The 15145-nt window shown below is 41.0% G+C and overlaps 2 protein-coding genes across 8 annotated transcripts in view; one reads left to right on the forward strand and one right to left on the reverse strand.

The window, feature by feature from the left end:
- Positions 1–5372, reverse strand: part of agtpbp1 (ATP/GTP binding carboxypeptidase 1) — a 29806-nt gene extending 24434 nt beyond the window's left edge. The window contains exons 1-3 of one of the 3 annotated variants that reach the window (XM_030417222.1): positions 5218–5372; positions 3835–3893; positions 2587–2717 (exon numbers count right to left, since the gene is read on the reverse strand). In XM_030417222.1, the coding sequence (XP_030273082.1) occupies positions 2587–2717; positions 3835–3866 (163 nt within the window). In that variant the 5' untranslated portion in view covers positions 3867–3893; positions 5218–5372. Of the gene's footprint in view, positions 1–1237; positions 1897–2586; positions 2718–3834; positions 3894–5217 lie in introns of those variants that run through there. The other 2 variants (XM_030417223.1, XM_030417226.1) reach the window with 2 other exon arrangements.
- Positions 5373–5460: 88 nt separating this feature from the next.
- On the forward strand, positions 5461–15003 carry naa35 (N-alpha-acetyltransferase 35, NatC auxiliary subunit). 5 transcript variants are annotated; one of them, XM_030417229.1, is made up of 24 exons: positions 5614–5669; positions 6370–6448; positions 7085–7213; positions 7328–7361; positions 7697–7811; positions 8002–8076; positions 8512–8679; positions 8775–8841; positions 8978–9021; positions 9132–9182; positions 9713–9796; positions 9942–10056; positions 11322–11500; positions 11646–11705; positions 11862–11968; positions 12131–12197; positions 12491–12589; positions 12825–13003; positions 13118–13254; positions 13415–13482; positions 13572–13712; positions 13824–13946; positions 14240–14320; positions 14522–14581. In XM_030417229.1, exons 3-24 carry the CDS (start codon positions 7093–7095, stop codon positions 14579–14581), a joined length of 2175 nt encoding a protein of 724 aa, XP_030273089.1. In that variant the 5' UTR covers positions 5614–5669; positions 6370–6448; positions 7085–7092. The 5 variants fall into 5 exon arrangements, with proteins under 5 accessions (XP_030273088.1, XP_030273091.1, XP_030273090.1 ...); XM_030417228.1 differs by lacking the exon at positions 6370–6448 and having other exon boundaries at positions 5461–5669; XM_030417230.1 differs by lacking the exon at positions 6370–6448 and having other exon boundaries at positions 5593–5650.
- The last annotated feature ends 142 nt before the right edge of the window (positions 15004–15145 follow it).

Below are 15145 nucleotides of genomic sequence, written 5' to 3' on the forward strand. Positions count from 1 at the left end.
AAAATAGACACTGAGATACTGACAGCAAAGGAGAGAGAAAAAAAACAAAAACGTGCTGCCTACAAGTCCAATAACCCAAACGAAAACTCACGAGGTCTTTGAAATGATCTTTTTATATATTTTTTTAATTATCTATACATTAGATGTATACATTAGGCTACTCAAATTACAACACCAGGCTTTCCTCTCTCTCAATCAGCCTTGTTCTTTTTCTGGGTATCTCTTCACTGCCTCCTAAGCTTTTAAGACTCTAAACATGAGACAGAGGACAGCAAAGTCCCTTCTGGGGTGTATAGTTACTGTGAACAGGGTCACAGAACCCCTACTTCCCCCTGACCAACGTCACACTCATACACATTTTAGACAGACAGCCAAGAAGTAGATGAGAGAGGAACAGCTGATATATGATGACTGATAGAGTCACAGACAGAAGCCTTTCCACTGCACCCATCAGTCATGATGGATTAACTACAGGTTTCCTTTTAAGTTGTGGAAGCTGTAAATTCTGTCTCAAGAAACGACGGAAATCAAGAAAAGTGAGAGTGGAGAAGTTCAAAGCAAATTCAAAATGTGCCAGCAGGCTCAAAATACAGGGTAATGATTCAGCAGGATCCTTCCCTTTGCACTTTACCTTCGCACAAAGAGTCCAGCACGGCTTGACTCAAGCAATTACAGGTTGTCCTCACTCAAAAAAATCCAAGCTGAAAATGCCACTAACTGTAACCAGGCTCCAGGACAAAGTTAATGTAAGAGCTACAGACAAGGATGGAGCTTGTGGTTCAGCATCAAAATGGGAAAACAGTTCAAATCTCCAGTAACGAGCTGGGTAATGCCAACAGTAGCGAACTGACCAGTTGACTCACTCGTCCTTTTAGTCCAACGAAGAACCACTGATTGGATCCTAATTAAGTACTGGCTGCTTGTATGATTTTATTTCAATTATTTATTTTATTTAATCCTCCTTCTTAAACAGGCATCCTCGCTGATATTGGGTTATTTTTTTCAAGAGAGACGTGTGTACAAAAAAATAAAATGTACAGACAGATAAAATCAGAAAGAAACATTTTGAAATTTGGCATGATAAGGGAGATAAGTTTCAAAACTACTTTATGGCCATTTGAAAATCCACTAATTAACCAATTATTGAAGCAAAAGAGCAATAATGCTTGCATCAGAGATTTCCATTCATCCGAGCGCCTCAGAGGAGCAGAGAGGCACCCTGCTAGCAAACACTCACTCATGTTTCAGTCTGTTCTACACAGCGACGCGGCACAAAGCTTTCTTCCTCAGCTGTCAGATCTCCTCTCTGCTCCCCTTTCAAAAGAGTAATCAGAGAAGCAGGTCGGGAGACACTGGATCAATCCATCCACACTTTGACTACAGCTGCACTAACCCATCTCTCTTTACACAGCAACTGTACTAAACATGATTGTAATGAATTAATCAACTCGACTTGAAGAAGTGAAGCTCTGCATCAATATATTTAAAAGGGGACCTCCATCAATTTTGCATATCAAAGGTGTTGTAGAGTACTACTATAGATCTAAGCCTGTTGTGGCTCCAGAGGGAGCTGCAGAAAGTTTGGAAAATGTCCCAGAGGGGTTTCACTTCAGTCAGAGTTGGTTGAGCTGAAGAATATTAGTCTGAAAATAAAGTAAATGTGGGGAAGTCGAGGTAGAAGGAAGCAAGCTTACCAGATCTGTGCAGTCCATTCCATATCTCTGCTTCCTACAGGTGGCAGCACTGTTCATTGTTATCAGGCCAAAGATAAAATATCATCCCTCAACTTAATAACTTGCGGCCAAACTGGCGTTACCGAGTACACCAGATTTTTTACAAGGGATACACTCACCATCTGTAGAGCATGTGTTAATTTATTGCTTATGTGAACCTAACCTTTCCTACAGCTGCAGCTTCACATTAAAAGCATTTAACAGGTGAAATATGAGTTGACATAAGCAAACATTCCACAGCAAGTGCAATGTGTTCAGTAAGTTTAGCATTCACCAGTATTGTTAAAAATGTGTCTACGGAGCAAAACAGCGTAAATTTTCTGCATCTGTTGACAGCGGATCAGTTTTTAAATATGCCACGGAATAGTTTTATTCAGTCTGCGGGAGAACTGAAACAAGAACCAGCCTCAGCTAGCTGTTAGATGAAAAGCTCCAGGCAACAGGCTAAACACAGTCAACTTTTTACTGACGCATTAATGTTATCAGGTTCCTTATTAGCATTGGGTCTGAATCAAAAATATTGCCAAATAGGCACTTTGGCTTTGAGAACAAACCCTCTGCCATCATCTTGTGGTCAACTCTCCTTACTCTGTAAAATGTGATTCCTGAGACTCTGTGCAGCAACTCTGCAGCTGCTGCTGTATGGAGATGACACCTCCAGTGTGGAATAGCAGTAACCATCATCCATCCAAGTATTGATGTGAAAAAAACAGAACAACGGCAAGTAATGAAATCTGTGTGTGCAAACTACCATGACAAGCCTAACACTGTCTTTGTTTTCGTTTCAGTTTGATTAAGGTGGATTGCATGTTAGTTTTTATGTGTGTGTGTGTGTGTGCATGTTTTCTCTTACCCTGTGTCTGTATGAGATGAAGTATCTTTGCAGTGACCTGCCTTGCCGTTTCGACATCCTTCAGCATGGCCTCTCCATTCATCCTCTCCAGTTGGCCCAGGAGCATCAGGACCCTAGAGTTACTGGGGACACTGGAAAAACACACAATCCAAAACATTTATTTATTTATCTTTACATTTTTGAAGACTGCACTCTATGTAACAAGATAACTTCATTTATAAATAAAATGGTGCATTCACAGACACAGTAAACCGTCAGGATTTCTTGCTCCTTGTCCAAGATTATAGGAGAAGGGTGGATCAGTTTAATCACTGACTTTAATGAGTCAAAGTAGCTACCACTGGGTGACACTAGACGACAAGCATAAAGTAGCCTCTCATATGCACGAATGCCCTGGTATGCCCACAGGGGTCAGATTTGTCTTAACCAAAAAAAAAAAAGAATAACAAAAAATAGCTTTTTCTGGTATACAGTGCAGTGATATAAAATTAGTAGATTGCAATCCGTGTTTAGAATACTGATGCAGTCTCCTGGTGCTTCACTATTTTTGGGATGATGACCCATCCCCCATTTATAACCTTAGCACAGCGGCGCTCAGCTGGAAACTCAAGGTTAAAGGGCAGTTGTTGGTACAGCAACGGCAAACATGGGAGAGGGAATCAAAACTCTGTGATTGAACCCAGTGGAGCAATTCTCATATGTCCTTATAAAGACACAGGGAGAAGAAGTGCATGTGCTGAGACAGAGAACGAAAAAAAACTGGAAACATTTAAAGAATGATGAAAATTGATGTAAGTATGGCTAAAGAAAAACACGACAGGAGAAGTAGTGCCTAAATAAACATGCTGCACGTTGCACACCGTTTCTGCACTGTTTAATGATGAATGCTAATTGTGTGTTACGTTATTTTTAGTCATCATGAGAAATTCATATAAAAGGGTTCAAGCAGGACAAACTAATTATCTGCTTTGCTGCACAAACATACTTTCTTTCACACATAAACAGTGCAACCAGAAGATGAACAGAGGGGGCAAGCACGGGTGCACAGACAGTGAAAAGGCAGAATAGTACAAGAGCAGGATTACATCAAGGAGGGTAGAGGTAAGCTCTCAGGGAGACAGAGAGAACAGATGGTTGTGACAGAGCAGCTTTCACACGGACACAAGTACACACATCACAGCCTTCATGACTGTGTGTGTTTGCATATAACATTTTATTTGTTTGTCTCTAAACAGCAAAGCAACTCACCCTTTCTCTGTGGCCATTTTGGGTTTGTTCATTTTTACCACATCAACATCTCATGTCGTCTGCAGGAGAAAGAAAAAAAAAACCTCACTGACCAAAAAGGAGGCAAGCATCAACATTCAGTACAATGATCAAAAAGGAACTCAATCAACCTTTGACCCATGTGCCAAAAGTGAGCTCACTGAACTCCCTCTGTTGTGATCTCAGGCTCTAGTCAGCCCTGTCACTATGCCAAAACCAGAGGGCAACAAATCTAAACTGCTCATAGCTGTGAATGTGTTCATTTAGCTCGGTAACAAACTAGTGCCCCAATGAATGCTGGGACAACCTGCCACAGCAGATTGATGGCTCTATTAACTGTACCAGAACAGAAACACTATTACAGAAAGAATCTCCTGACTGATTTTACACAAAACAAAAAGGGGCTGCCCTGCATGCTGCAGATGTCAAATGTCTGAAGACAAAGGACCCGTAAAGACGGTTATATGAAGACAAGGTTTGACAAAAGCAATACAAGAGTTTAGCTGCATTACATCGAAGGCAACTGACCATAACTCGTTTTAAAAGAAGAAAAAAGCAGCTTATTTTGGAAAAATGTCACACAGTCAACAAAAACATCTTGCATTTTCTCTCAAGAGTTTAGATTATGTCAGAATGGACACAGGACCAGTTATGGGTTGAGCACCAGATAAAGACAGCTTGACTTTTAATAAGGCTGATTAAAATGACATTGACATCTTAAAATATGTATCAGTAAAACACAATACAGATGAAAACCACACACAGCTACTGAACACACAATGATGAGAAAATCTAAAAACAAAAGTGTCTTTTCTAAATCTTGCAGAGTCAGACTGCAAAAGCCCACCACCATTTCTTACTAGACCAGTACAGCCGGATAAACCTGAGGGTCGTGCCTTGACATGGGTTGAGGGGGAGAATGGAAGTAGCTATTCGTCAGACCATAAACAGTCTCCTATATCATAGATAATCTGTCTGAAATAATCTCCAGAGCGACTGTGCCACTGACATGTCGTGGAGGTCAGTCTGCACGGGACAGGTCCTTCCAAATACCAGAATTAAAATTCCATTTCGATAACATACTGTCATTAACTTACTCCCGCCTGCTGGGAAATACAGGTCAGTCATAATTCTATTGTTAGCAAGGGAAATAGATATGCAAGGCTATTTTACCAGATGCTTAGTTAGATAATCTAGCGTCCACTGCACCTGCTGTACTAGTCACTCATTAACGGCCGCCTGTCTGCGACAGCAGGCTAGCTAACGGAGGAGAATGCTAACAATAATGCTAAATTAAGCCCTCAAGCTACGCTAGCTAACGCAGTTGGCCTGTTTAGTACTGACAAGAATGATGATTTTACGAACCTGTATGGAAAGGAACTGTTATCCCATTCAGGGAGGACCAATTCCAAGATAAGGGGGACTGCTACGTTGTGTTTGAGCGTTGCCTGAAACGCCCTGATGATGTTGTGATGAGACCACCAGCCCCAACTGTCAGAGGGGCTCAAACAACGCGAGACTACATTCCTCTGTGTGATTACAGGCACAGTAATGTCTTGGAATCAGGACAAGTGCGAACAATTCAAGAGAGCGCCAAGTGCATATTAACCTTCATCAAAATGTTTCATTAGGACAGGATTTATAGCCTGCTGGACGTGTTCCAACCGATAAACTGCTCATTGTGACATAGAAAAACTACATTTCCCAGTCCACGCCCACCTGGGTTGACAGTGGCCTATGACGTTTAATTTATGCGCCGATCTATATAGTCTTTGAAGAGATCTTTATTAGCTACATGGTTAGTACACAATACTGAGGTACGTGCCGATTTACAACGAAAATATGACTTTCTGGTGATGATATTTGTGTTCTGCATACATGATCGAATTGGATGACCTGTTAAACGAAGATAGTCAGGATTTTATTCACACTGTGGGCAACATTAGCGTGTTAGCACCCGGTTTTACAAGCTACTTTGACGTTGATGTTAGCTAGCTAACGTGTCCTATGCATCTCGTAATTTTTGGTACCATGCAGGAGGAACCAGAACTGACTTTACTGTTTTGTTCTTTTTTGTAAACGGTACAAGTTTAGGTCAACTTAAATTAACAGTACGACTGTTATTCTCTTGTTTTGTTTTTGTTATACTACATGTAAATGTTAGCTTAATTCACATTCAGTGAAATGCGTCAGTATCTTGTTTATGCTTATGAGTATTGTATCTGTGTGTGATCAGGTTCAATCGATGTCATTATGCTATATTACACTCATGTCACTGGCTGCTGTTATTTGCGTCTTAGCTCAGTTACTACATTTCTATCAAAATGTTCTTAGCAATATCAGAGATATTTGCTATATATCAGGTTGAGAGGATTAAATCAATCATACAGAAATCCAGCATGTCCATCATAGTAGTGACATGTTCTTGTTTTAAAGGTTGAGAGTTTCCAGTGCACTCAAGGGTGCCATTTATTCCTTTTTAGGCTCTAATCTGAGCCTCTCATGTCATGTTCACAGAGCATGATGTTAATCCTCTAATGATTCCCAAGATCATAATACACCACATGTCCGGTTAACAGGAGTGGAGCTCAAGTTGGTAAAGTACAAGTTCAAAAGAATAGAATAGTTAAATGGTTAAATGGCTGGTTTCTCTCACGTCATCACATCTACATGTAAAATATGAATATCAATGAGTACGTATTGCCTTATATGTGATGATTTTGAATGATGTTTAGATGCCATGGACAGGGTTCCCCTCTTATTTCATATGAATGAGCCTTGAAAACGTTATGACAGTGGACGTCACTTTCAGATCAAACCTACGCTTGTAACCTGACTGTACAGACTGCATGGTACTTTAAAAGCTTGGTCAGCCAGCAGAGTGTTTGCAGACTAACCATTGGAATGCTCAGTGGGGGATACAAAGGAATGTAGTAAATTATTGTGTGAATGTAAATGTGTGTTTTTCCAGTTCTTGGCTAATAAACATGTTAAGAAAGCCAACTGCATAACACTGGCACCACTACGAGACCAGAGGGTCTAAAATGGCTGGATTGCTGGATTTTAACTTAAATCATAAAATGTTAAGTTGACGTTATGTTTTGCAATCTTGCTAAAACCATATTGTTAAGAAATTGTGTCATATGTTCTGCTGATTACAAAATGCTTTGAGATGGCTGATATTTTGTAATATTCTGAAGACTTTGTCTTGGTTCTCTGTGTTTCTCTTTAGTAGTCACCATGGTGATGAAGTCAGCAGTTGAGGATGATGATGCTGGCTGGGGGCTGGGTATCCCAGAAAAGATGAAGAACAATGCCAACTGGGTTGACATTACACATGAATTCAAGGGTGCATGCAAAGGTACAGGCTCTGCTCTCGGCTGCTTGTGTGTGGGAGTTGTATGTGTGCTGTTGAAAAAGGAACTGACGTGTTCCTCTTTTTCTCCTCCCTTGTCCTCATCCTTTATTCATGCAGAGTTGAACCTTGGAGAGTTGCTTCATGACAAACTGTGAGTGGTTCAAAAATGCTTTTTGCAGACTCACATTTTAAAGGGTCAGTTCGCTCAATTTGCCAAAAAAAACATTTTCCACTGACATGAGTCAGCCTGCCTGCTGAAAAGATTGATTCCAAGGATGTCAATAGAGAGTTTTCAGATAGTCTAAAATCTGTTTCAAAGACTTCATAGCATTGGCACAATAGAGTAATTGCAGTGAAAGACAGAATCCTTGTAATTTCTTGACATAAACATCTATTAATCAGCCCACTAATATCATCGTCGGTAAAAATGAACTCTTTGTAAACACACATCCAAAACAGACCCTAATGCTGTGTTTGTTGTGGCAGGTTTGGTCTGTTTGAGGCCATGTCAGCCATAGAGATGATGGATCCTAAAATGGATGCAGGAATGATCGGAAACCAGGTCAACAGGAAAGTGCTCAACTTTGAACAAGCTATCAAGGTACAGAACCACTGACCTGACGCGGACACGCAATGAAATCAGTGAATTCTCAAGTATTAAGATAAAACGTCTAACTTTCTGTAAAACTCTGAATGCATTCTCTAGTTTAATTAATATTGTTTAATACATACAGTGTGATTACCCACCTGGTTCTACATAATCTGTACGGCTCTCTTGTGTTGTATTGTAGGAAGGTGCCATCAAGGTGAAAGATCTAAGTCTTCCTGAACTCATCGGCATCATAGACACATGTTTCTGCTGTTTGGTGAGTTTCAGTTTCTAATACATAAACATCGGATGGATTTGCATTTGACTGACCTATGAAGGGCACATTTTTTCTTTTGATTAGCTCCCCAAGGGTGTCAAGAGTCGGTCTGTTAATGGAGGTCGCTGGATTCTCTAAACTTTTGCTGAATTTTAGCGTTTATCATTTCGCTTCAAGATACAAAAATGGCATTTTACATGTAATATTCATACTTAGACACTTTACAGCTGTTTTATATATTCATTGGTCACTATGGCAAGTCAGTTTGTAATGTTTACCAATCCTTTTTTCTTTTTTCCTGAACCCACAAACAACAAAAACCTGAATTCAAAATGGTGGTTTGACTGCAAAGCCACTGATCCCCATTGAAGTTTAGATCCACACCACTGCAGGATACCAGCGCTCATGAGTGTGTGTTTGCATTCCTATTCCTAGATCACATGGCTGGAGGGTCACTCCCTTGCACAGACTGTGTTCACCTGTCTTTACGTCCATAACCCCGACCTGATAGAGGAGCCGGCCCTCAAATCCTTTGCCCTGGGCATCCTGAAGGTGTGTGACATCGCACGAGAGAAAGTCAACAAAGCTGCTGTGTTTGAGGAGGTAAGCAACTTTCCCCTGTCCTTCTGCCAGTGTGTATCTGTTCCTGGTGTCATGTTTATGTCTTTAATGACGATTTATCTCATATTTGTCTGCAGGAGGATTTCCAGGCCATGACTTACGGCTTCAAGATGGCCAATAATGTCACAGACCTGCGGGTAACAGGTACTGCATCATGATTCATTAAGTCTGCAGCTTCACATATACTGTGGAAAAGTGAGGCCGTTACAGATTTATACTGTTAGTTCAGAAGTATAGCTGATGTCATCCCTCTCTCTCTCTTATTTGTTCTTCCTGCCAGGAATGCTGAAAGATGTGGAGGATGAGTTGCAGAGGAAAGTAAAGGTATTTGTTCTTCTCCAGTTTAAGCTTCAATCCTTGACATTTTAATCAAATACTGCTGATATATAAGCTGAGTATTACATTGTTTATTGGTTTCTCTGCTACTGCCTCAGAGCACACGCAGTCGACAGGGAGAGCAGCGAAACCCGGAGGTTGAGCTGGAGGTGAGTCAGGTCAATTCTGCATGTCTGTGGGTTTTTTTTACTGCAGATTTATTTGTTTTTGTTGGAGGCATGTTTTTGGAATACCTTTTTTTTTTTTTTTTTTAGACAATCTTTTAGAAAACACAAGTTGCTAATGACTCATGTGGTTTCAGTTTCAACATACAATACATCAGACTACAGGTATAAAATTCATTAATGAAGCCAAATATTATTTCAGCCACAAACTAAACCTTGGAAGCCTCCTTCTCAACCTCTGCCTGTTCTAATTTGTTTTCCACCCGTCTATCAGATTGTGGGACTTTTATGACCTTTTGAGAGTCTACTCTGGAATTTCCAGCTGTTACAGTAATGATAATAATGAAGAGCAAAACCCGACCCAAAAATGGACTGGGTGGTCGTAAAAAGACTAAAATTCAGCCTTTGTGGTTTCTTGTTCCTTGTGGAGCTTCAAAGACAAATTAGGAAGTATGTGTATTATTAGATTTGTACACATGAGCCTGTTAAATGTTCTTACTCTTTGTTTTTCCCAGCATCAGCAGTGTTTGGCACTTTTCAATAGAATCAAGTTCACGCGCCTTCTTCTGACTGCACTGATCACCTTTACCAAGAAAGAGGTAATGGACAATCAGACATGTGTATTCAGATGCTCTTCTTCCATGTTAAAGTATTTATTGTAGTTGAAGGCACTTGTTGTTTTTTGTTTTTTTTAATTGGTCGTTATCTTCTTAGTGTTTATGGTTGTGTCTTTTACCTTTTTAGACCAGCTCGGTGTGCGAAGCCCAAAAGCTGGTGGCTCAGGCAGCTGACCTCTTATCAGCTATCCATTCCAGTATTCAGCACGGCATCCAATCACAGAATGACACCACTAAAGGAGGTAAAACTAATAACCCTTTCATCGTGGACAAAAAGAACCACTAACACCTGCTAACATCTGGTTTTTGTCTTTAATTTTAACTTAAATGTTTTGGTCTAGCGCCCCCTGGATGCTGCTCTGTCGTCTGGTAGCACAGCACTAAAGGTTTATTTAGTGCTGTGCTACCAGACGACAGAGCAGCGTCCTCCCTCAGGCTGTGAGACTCCTCAAGGCCTCTTAAGCACTTGATTTTTATCGCTTACCTGATCTGTATGAATTGGAATCGATCCAGTGTCAGGCATTAAGTGTGAATATAATAACTGCCGAGAAATGGCCAATCTTCTAGCAGATGGTGTTGTTTGCTGAAGCGGGTCATATGGAGTGTAAACTGAGACTGTTGCATAACCAGCTGAAAACGCTTTGTGGTACAATCAACATTCACTTCCCTGTAAAATGACGCTGCAGTTTTCATGGGTGTTTATCGGTTTTGTGCTCTGAGCAGCTGCGATGGAAACATGACACCCTGGTCCCGGTTCTCCCCTTTTCGGGTGTGATGCTGTGACACTTTTTGAAGTTCAGAAGTGCTTTTCCAATCCGTCTCTGTTCAAGGAGAGAGACTGAAGGAAAGGATATATAAAGCAGCAACTGTTACATCGTCACCAGCTTCAGTGTCGGTGCCTGATCTTTGCCATTTGCCTGTTCAGTATGGTGCATATGCTCCTCAGCCACTTTTGTCATCAGCTCTGGAAAAAGCGATGTGTATAGTTCATTATGTAATTGACTGAGATGTCTTTTGGATGTGGTGTGATGAGCTATATGATCAGCTGCTTTCTAGTGTTCCCTGATTTTCAGGTGGGTTTGTGACTTTGAATGTGACACACAAGAAGAAAAAATAAGAGAAGGAGGCAAACGCGTCCACTGGCAATGACAAAGAAGTCATTAGTCTGTTTTTAAAGTATTTAAAAACCTGTAAAAAATTGAATAACACACACAAAAGCACTGATGTAGACACAATAGGTTCAAATACCAAAGCTGCTCAGTTTGGAAATTACTCAGAACAACTAAATTATGCATATATTGTTCACATTTTTGCTCTCCAGCCAACCAGTTGTGTGGTACTCACACTACATTTACCTTCTCCACCTCAGTGGAGCTAAAAATCCTCAATTAATTTTTATCTTGCTTTATTACATTTAGCCCTGGCAGACTCGAGGGGAAGATTACTTTATAATTACTAAATTAGACCTATGTTAACCTTTTTTTTTTTTTTTTTTTTGGTAACTCAGACCATCCCATCATGATGGGCTTTGAGCCACTGGTAAACCAGAGATTGCTGCCGCCCACCTTTCCTCGCTACGCCAAGATCATTAAGAGGGAGGACATGGTGGCCTACTTTGGCAAACTCATCGAACGCATCAAGACCGTGTGTGACGTGATCAACACCACCAACCTGCATGGCATACTGGTAAACTCACACCCAGATTGTTATGCTATTCCATATTGTTTATTACCAAATTTGCTTCATAATGTGGAATTTATTTAGCACACATTAAGCTGTTTATCATGTCAATGATGAAGGTAAATTAATATTGTCTTTGTGCTCTTACCAGGACTTCTTCTGTGAGTTCAGTGAACAGTCTCCCTGTGTGCTCTCTAGATCTCTTCTTCAGGTAAGTCAAATCTGAAGAGTCACTGCTGTGCCTCCTGTTTTGGGTGTTTATACATGTTAAAAAAAACAATATAATTTATGTAACCCATAATATAATCTTAGTAAAAACACATCTGTTTATGTACGACAACTAAACAAATTGTCTTCTTACATCCAGACGACGTTCTTGATAGATAATAAGAAAGTTTTTGGGACCCACCTGATGCAAGACATGATTAAAGATGCTCTGAGATACTTCGTCAGCCCGCCTGTCCTCTCCTACAAGTAAGTCTTGCGTTGGTTAAACAATTTTTAAGTTGAACAGTTATTTTAGGGTTGATTTTGAGCCTTGTTTTGGACTGTCTGTGCTGATGTAATATGCATACTGTCTTGAGTGAGCTTGTTTTTGCCTGGAGATGTGGATTTTATGTGTCTGTCTCCCTCCAGGTGTTGTCTTTTCAACAACCACCAGGCGAAGGACTACATTGACTCCTTTGTTACACACTGCTCCAGGGTATGTTAACTTCACTCTTCAGTACATCTGCTGCATTCTCAAGCCTCAGTCGCTCATTCAACTGTATGGGCTGCTTTCACCCAGTAGTTGGGTTAAAGTTGAATAGTTTAGGAGGAAAGCTGTATAATTGCTTCCTAAATGGACAGTTTGTTCAGAGGCTATTTTTAGCTCTGCTATTATAGGATTATTTTGTATTTCAACACTGAGATAATGGGCTGGTCTGTCATCAGTGACATGAATAGGCATGTAGTGAAGCTGCGTGTTTATTTATGTCTTGCTAATGCCCCCTTCAGCCGTTCTGCAGTCTGATCCAGATCCACGGACACAACCGGGCTCGACAGAGAGACAAGCTGGGTCACATTCTTGAAGAGTTTGCCACGCTGCAGGACGAGGTGAACCGCAGCTGTTTCCTTCCCTAGTTTTATTTAGAGGAAGTTAAGAAATTATTCAATTTAAACACCACTGACCTTTTTTCATCATTTACTTGTCATTGTTTATGCAAATATATAAACCCACAACAAATATTTTAAAGTACAAAGCCAACTTCGTCGTGGTTCTCTTTCCGCCACTCTGGGGGGAAGTTGTGGTCTTATAATTTGTAAACCAGCTATTTTTTGTGCTCTGCAGGCAGAGAAGGTGGATGCAGCTCTGCACAGCTTACTGATGAAACTTGAGCCTCAGCGGCAGCATCTAGCCTGTCTTGGCACCTGGATCCTCTATCATAACCTGAGGATCATGATCCAGTACCTGCTGAGTGGCTTTGAACTGGAGCTGTACAGCATGCATGAATACTACTACATCTACTGGTGAGAGCAAACACATTTGGTTTCTTTACTGGTTGGCACACACTATCAGATCCCTCTACATTTGCAATTTGGTTTCACCTGTGAATTAATATGTGTTTGTTTTCTTGACTGCAGGTACCTGTCAGAGTTCCTGTACGCATGGCTGATGTCCACTCTGAGCCGAGCCGACTCCTCTCAGATGGCAGAGGAGAGGATTCTTGAGGAGCAGCTGAAAGGACGCAGCAGCAAAAAGACCAAGAAGAAGAAAAAAGGTTAGCTCCAATGTTAGCGTATGTGTTGATATATGCCATAATAGCTTCAAAAGGAATTATAAGGGCATTATTACCTATTAAGCACAACCTATTACAAGGACTTTAATGTAAAAGCTTTACTGCTCATCCTACTACCGTAATGCTTTGGTTCCCCCTACAGTTCGTCCTCTCAGCAAGGAGATTACCATGAGTCAGGCATACCAGAACATGTGCGCTGGCATGTACAAGGTAGGACATCGGTATAACTCAGCCTCTGATCCCTCCTCTCTCCTGTTTTTTACTCACACTGCAGTATTGTTGTTCATGTCTCTCCTCAGACCATGGTAGCTCTGGATATGGACGGGAAGGTGCGTAAGCCTCAGTTCGAGTTGGACAGTGAGCAGGTCCGCTATGAGCATCGTTTCGCCCCCTTCAACAGCGTGGTCACGCCGCCCCCTGTGCACTACATCCAGTTCAAGGTACTAGAACAGACTCTCTGATGTATTTTATCTTTACCAGTTTTTTTTTCCTTTTATTGCCCTTTATCTCACTTGCTTTCCAATTTTCCTGCTCTCTTCCGTCACCTCCAGGAGATGTCCGATCTGAAGAAGTACAATCCTCCGCCAGGCTCCGCTGACCTCTACATGGCCGCCAGCAAACACTTCCAGCAAGCCAAGCTCATCCTAGAAAATGTGCCCAGCCCAGACCCTGAGGTCAGGAAGCGTCAACTTTCGTAAAATAAATGCCAGACTAATGTTTAAATGGATCCCACTGCTTTTCCCACTAAGACCAGGCAGAGTAGCGGGTCTTATTCAAGGAAACAAGAGGGATCCATCGTGACATGCCAAACCCATTTTGCTTTTTAATGTTTTGATTATTTTCTTCTTCACTTGTGCTACTTGTTACATCATTTCACAATATGTAATTCAATTAGTCTGTTTGTACTCTAGTTTTTACTTTTTCTATTGTTCTCAACTATAAATAACCAGTTAATGATTTATTACAGGTTAACCGTATACTGAAGGTGGCCAAGCCTAACATTGTAGTCATGAAGCTCCTGGCTGGAGGGCACAAGAAGGAGACCAAGGTAACACGACAAAACACCTCGTTTCTGTGGAACAAACTCAAAAGGATTGGTCACGTTTATGTAGAATAGAAATTATTCTAATGTTGTGCTTTAAAAGTGGGTAATGCTTATATAGTGGTGTTTAATGGACATGCATTGTGAAACTTTTGCGACAGCTGTTCCACATAGGGAGTAAAAATGCCAAATTTCTGCATCCCCCAGGTACTCCCAGAATTCGACTTCTCGGCTCACAAGTACTTCCCTGTGGTCAAGATCATCTGATTCTGCTCTGCTGCACGAGTTGATTCTCGAGAGTCGTCGCGAAGACCTTCAGCCATAAAGAACGTTCCCGCAGCTGAACAAGTGTGCAATGGCCCTGATCCAGTCCATGTCTGAACAATGTGTCTGATACACTTAACTGTAAGGTTGTGTAAAGGTGTGTTTCACACCCAGTTTTTTTTTTTCTTTTTTTTTTTCTCCTGAATGAAAGATGTGACTCCAGAAACCAGACCAGAGAACTCACAACTGGACCTTAATGAGTGACAATATATCCACATCTGCATCTGTGTATGTTTGCTTTGTGTGTGTGTGTGTGAGTGTGTGTGTGCGTGTGTGAGAGTGGGACACAAGTCGTGGTGCTTTTGAGTAAAGAACTGGCTAATTAAAATTTTTATATGCTGCCTCCACAGCAGCTGTGATGACAATGGGTGCATATCATTCAAACATATGAAATATACTTTCTATGTATTTATGTGCTCATCTGAATGAAAGAGGTTGAGCCTGAAAAAGACTACAGTATCGTGTCATACCTCGTACAGCACCAGTTTCATGTGTTGGAGACCTTAA

Source organism: Sparus aurata, chromosome 5 (assembly GCF_900880675.1).
Source record: "Sparus aurata chromosome 5, fSpaAur1.1, whole genome shotgun sequence".
In the NCBI taxonomy this organism is placed as follows: Eukaryota; Metazoa; Chordata; class Actinopteri; order Spariformes; family Sparidae; genus Sparus; species Sparus aurata.